The 5,175-nt window shown below is 40.1% G+C and overlaps 1 protein-coding gene across 1 annotated transcript in view; it reads right to left on the reverse strand.

Annotated features, from left to right (window-relative positions):
• dcc (DCC netrin 1 receptor) overlaps nt 1-5,175 on the reverse strand; it is a 211,243-nt gene that overhangs the window by 156,257 nt on the left and 49,811 nt on the right. The window contains exon 5 of the mRNA XM_087171665.1: nt 3,607-3,761. Coding sequence (XP_087027791.1) covers nt 3,607-3,761 — 155 coding nt within the window. The remainder of the gene's footprint in view (nt 1-3,606; nt 3,762-5,175) is intronic.

The following is a 5,175-nucleotide window of genomic DNA, read 5'->3' on the forward strand; positions in this document are numbered from 1 at the left end:
GTGTGTATGAGAGAGAGAGGCATCACTAATTCAATTAGTGAATGAAAACTGTAATTGTAATCCAAATCAACACTTGTTCAAAAGTCTGTATCTGGATGCAGTTGATAGCTCTTGTCCTCTCTGATGACAGCTCCTTTTATATTCTAATCTAAGGTATTTGTTTGAGTTTCTTTTTTTCCCTTGGTTTATTTATTTATTTTCACATATTTCGTTTTACTTTATAAGTGGCAGACTGGTGCAGTCATCTCAGTGTGACAAAGTGAGGGAGAACCAGAATGGCCATATTGTTTTCTTAATTTAATGCTAATGTTAATTGTTCTATACAGTGGCAGACAAGGGTGAATGTGCTGCAACTGCCCAAAACCCTTCCAATAGGAGAAACAAGCTGCAAAATCATAAACAATGCTAATTCAAAAACACATCAAAATACAAAACAAATATAACGGGAACATGCTGCAAATGAAAAAACAAGCTGCAGGAAGCCAAAACAAAGACATTAACAGCAAACACGCTGCAAATACAGCAACAATGCAACAACAAAAACACACAAACACCCAAAACAAATGCAACAGAAAAAAGTGCTGTATATTCAGACAACACAAAAGAACTGCTGCAGGCCTCTAGGGGAGTGCCAAGTGGAACACCTTGAGTATAAGCTTGAGCTTATGGTCAAGGTGAGTGTTTTTGGCCATTGCAGCGCGTTTGCCTCTGTCGGCCACTGTAGTTTTACCATAGTTCCATCATTGACCAACAACTTGCAGACCTTGTTTTCCATTTTGTTTGGTTACAGTTCACACACAGTCATTACTTCTGGTTAAAGTAAAACACACAGGTTTGTTAAGTCCCAAACACTGTATTTATACACTGTTTGACCTCATGTGATGTGACTGGGGTAGACCAAGTATGGTAAAGGAGAGAAAGTAAGTTAAGTGGGTGTTTTTTTGGTTAATATTGAGTGTGAATTCTTTAAGTTGCAAAGGAAGACTAATGATAGAACTAAAAGGTTTCTACAAGAAGGTTAATCAAAACAAAAAATTCTGTCATACACCTTGTTTGGGCAGGAAGAGGAGTACGGGGATCTGACAATTGGCCTTCAGTGAATGGAACGACAAGAACTGACTAAATCTGAACACCTCCAGGACTAAGGAGATGGTTATCGACTTCCGGAGGTCTAGGCCCTACTTGTAGTGCACACTTATAAGTACCAAGGTGTGCACCTGGACAGTAAACTGGACTGGTCCCTGAACATGGATGCCATGGAAGGGGCAGAGCTGGCTCTTTTTCTTCAGGAGGCTCAGGTCCTTTGACGTCTGCAATAAAATGCTGCACATGTTTTATCAGTCAGTGGTGGCCAAAGTACCTTTTTATGCTGCAGTCTGCTGGGGCAGCAGCATGTCAGACATGAACACAAGAAGACTAGATAAGCTGGTCAAAAAAGCTGACTGTGCTTGGCAGGAGTCTGGACATACTCTGGATTGTTGTGGAGAGATACATGCAATGTAAGATGGAGGCCATCTTGGACAATACCAACCATCCTCTCCACAACATTCTGGCAGGACAGAGAAGCAGTTACAGCTGCAGCAAACGTCTCATCTCACTGCGCTGCAGAACAGAGAGGTTCAGGAGATCCTTTGTTCCCACTGCCATCAGGCTATACAACACCACAGCCAAAAGATGTGGACTAATTAATAATTAATAAATAAAGTATCTATCTATCTATCTATCTATCTATCTATCTATCTATGTAATTATGTGCCTGCAATGCAATGGCATTGAAGGCATATATTACATATATATATTATAGCCTGCATACTTATTAGTGTCAATGCTGACTCATTCATACTAATATAGGATATCAAAATGTGCAGCTTTTTCAGGAGAAGGGTGCTATTATTTTCCTTATTTGTATTATTTATAGTATTCGAAATATTAAGCTTTTCTGCTATTGTTGCCATTCCAATCCGTGAAAACTTCAGCCTCTTTGAACTTCAACTACTTCAGCATATTTTCAGTTACAGACTTCTTTCAAATTTTAAACTGTACAAAAGCCTTTAAGCTATTAAACTTGTATTCAATTGATTTCTGACAGTTTTAGTTATTTTATGCTTTTCTCGGATCATTTTTGAGTTTATAATGGGTGTGTATTGCATAGAATGTTCGGGGCTAGAGTGGATGACATCATCGCTAGAGTGGATGACATCATCGCTAGAGTGGGAGAAGCTCTAGAACTCCTCTTAGAAGATTCTGTGTAACTCCTGTGTAAATCCTTCTGGCCACATATTTCAGTCTTCACACATCACTGCTTCCTAGGTAGTAGACTAATTTGTGCTGATTCGTAGCAAGTGTCTACCTAATCACAGAGACTTACAGAATTTGAACAGTGAGCCTTAAAGTGATGGGAGTTCCCTCCACCTCCCATTGACTGCAATACAAATTCAGGAGCTGTTTTCCAGAGAAAAAGCAGAAGTGACTCTCTTTTGTAACTCACTCCTGTTTCCACATTTTTGGCTCTAGAAACACCAAAGCCACATATTCTGTGCATGAAGGTCTTGTGTCGCTCATGGTCCGCTAATAGTTATGATAGGAGTTACAGTTTTTTCAGAAATAGCAGTCGTTTGAGAGGCTTGCCAAGCCAAAATCACACTCAGCTCTGTGTCAGCTCTGTGTCTTCCAGCTAGACACGTGTTCAAAACAGTTCGTTAAGAGACTCTTTGATCTCTGTGATGTTTACAAACACAGCCACACACTCCCACACACACACACACACACACACACACACACACACACACACACACACACACACACACACACAGGCAAGTGCTACTAGCCCAGTATCCAGGGAGAAATGAACAAATCTGATTCTTATTGGCTAATTAGACTCATGAACTCTTACACTTATTACTCTCAAGTATGAGAGCATGTATAAGTCAAATCAGCACTGTGAATATGTGTGTGCTTGTATGTGCATGTGGTTGTGTACAGTTGTGTATTGTACTTTATTTTAGTGGTTATACTGTGGGTTTGCTACCACCCCCCCCCCCCCCCCCCCCCCCCATTCTTATCACTGAAGGTAGGCTAAATAACAGAAACACCTCTGTATAATAAAAAACAAAACCATTTGATTGAATGTCAGATGGTCATATTAGCGCAATTAGAGACTACATGCCTGAAACATCTGATGCTATGTGATTGACAGCAGTACCCTATAGAGCTCGTTGTTAACATCGGTTAGGTGTAGAAATTATATCAAACAACTCTCTGTAGTCTACAGGATTACTGTGATGTGATGATATGATTTTGAGGGAGACAGGGCTCAATCCCAGCTGGGTCTGATTTGGGTGTGAGGAGGCAGAGCCTGCACACACACACAGCCAGACACACACACACACACACACACACACACACACACACACACACACACATACACATTTTTTACTGTTGTCCATGTTGTTCTGTTCTAGAAGGATTAAATCACAGTAGCTTTATTGCAGATCAACTTCTGTTAGAGCATCATTGTGAGGTCACTTGGGCCTGTCCTCACAGTTTCAAAGAGATGTATGGATGCAGTATATATCTATAAATGTCTCTAGGTTGTATTTGACTCACCACTATCTGGAAGTAGTCGCTGGGTATCACTTCCTCTCCATTCTTCATCCAGCGTACCGTCGGTGGTGGGTTTCCTGTCACAGCACACTCCAGCTCGATGTCGGTGGACTCGTAGGCGTACGTGTTGGTTGGGTAGTTCAGAAACTGAGGAGGCACTGCAAAAATAAAAGAAGCAATACAACACATAAACAACAGAGGAACATGTTTCCTTCACCATTGTGTTTCACATTAGTGAGCTTCTGCAATGACCTCCGTTATTTACAGATTAATTAACACAATTACAAACTCCTCAGTTGCAGTGTACAGTTTATTTAGTGAGGAGCTGATGAGTTTGATCTCATTACCCTCCATGGATCATTACACATCCATCTCCTCGTGGTCAGCTGCAAATTCATTTGACATTTCAGGTATTTGTCTGTGGGTTGTTGCCATTTCTGCATTCAAGCCTCAGTTTAAAGGTTAACACAGCAGTGACAGTGTACATCAGTTAACCAGGTAGTTTGGTTTTTGGTTGACCCTAACCCTAACCCTCATCATGTCAGGATGTGGAAGGTCACTGTGTCCATTTTCTCCTGATACAAAACAATATCTGCTGTATGTGACTGAAAAAAAAAAAAAAAAGATTTCAAAAGGACTGAAGAATAATTATTTCTACAAGTTTTAAACAGCCTTCCACATGTTGGTAACATTATGTTTACAGTGGGAAAAGTCATTACAAAGTTGTTTCATGCAGTCAAACCCACATAACTTTATCTAGATTTCTCGTGGAGATTTCAAAGATGCCAGACTGTCAGATTGAATTTTGAGAAAATGTGTCCAAACTGATGAACAAGGCGTATAGAATACAGTGATTACACTGAGTGACAGAGATGTAGAACAAGTGAATTATTTCCAAGTTTAAAAAAAAAGAGCAGTGCCCTTTATTGCCCCAAAAGATGTTCATTTAGCATTTTCTCAGGAGAATATTAACTGTAAATATAAATATTACCAGAACAATTGAATCGACACTATCTTCTTTTCAACAACACCAATAACCTTCAGCAATAAGATAAGGCAGCCTGTTTGTAACCTGAGAGGCAGCAAACGTCCACTCACTGCACCACTCTATAATGTACTATCTGAATGTGACTCAGATGAGTGGATCAAATTTTCACAACTCAGATCTTTTCTCACCTGGACGATGGTGGCAAGAGGACAATGTCCAGAGAGAATTTAGTAAGATAACCTGGAACAATACAAGTGAGGGGTTCCACAGTAGAAACTGCCCTAACAAATAAATATAACAACTATAATCATAGTTGTACAGACACAAACTTCTCATGTGTTCTCATTAACTTGGTTTCCAGCAGCAGAAGGCAGTTCTGTACATTTACATCTCCAGACATCAAACAGGCAAAGTTAGCAGCTAACTTGTGAACACAGTGGAACATCCATCTGCTAATTTCTATTTGTCAGGATGCAAACACGACTCCAGACAGTTGGTATTTGGTGCTCCATGTCTGCGTAGGTTTCAGCACATGCTTTCAGCAGGTTTCATGGCATATTTTCACACAGTATATTTCTATATTC

The sequence above is a fragment of the Seriola lalandi genome, unplaced genomic scaffold (assembly GCF_002814215.2).
Source record: "Seriola lalandi dorsalis isolate HSWRI2012SDOR001 ecotype SW California unplaced genomic scaffold, Sedor1 jcf7180002054939, whole genome shotgun sequence".
In the NCBI taxonomy this organism is placed as follows: Eukaryota; Metazoa; Chordata; class Actinopteri; order Carangiformes; family Carangidae; genus Seriola; species Seriola lalandi.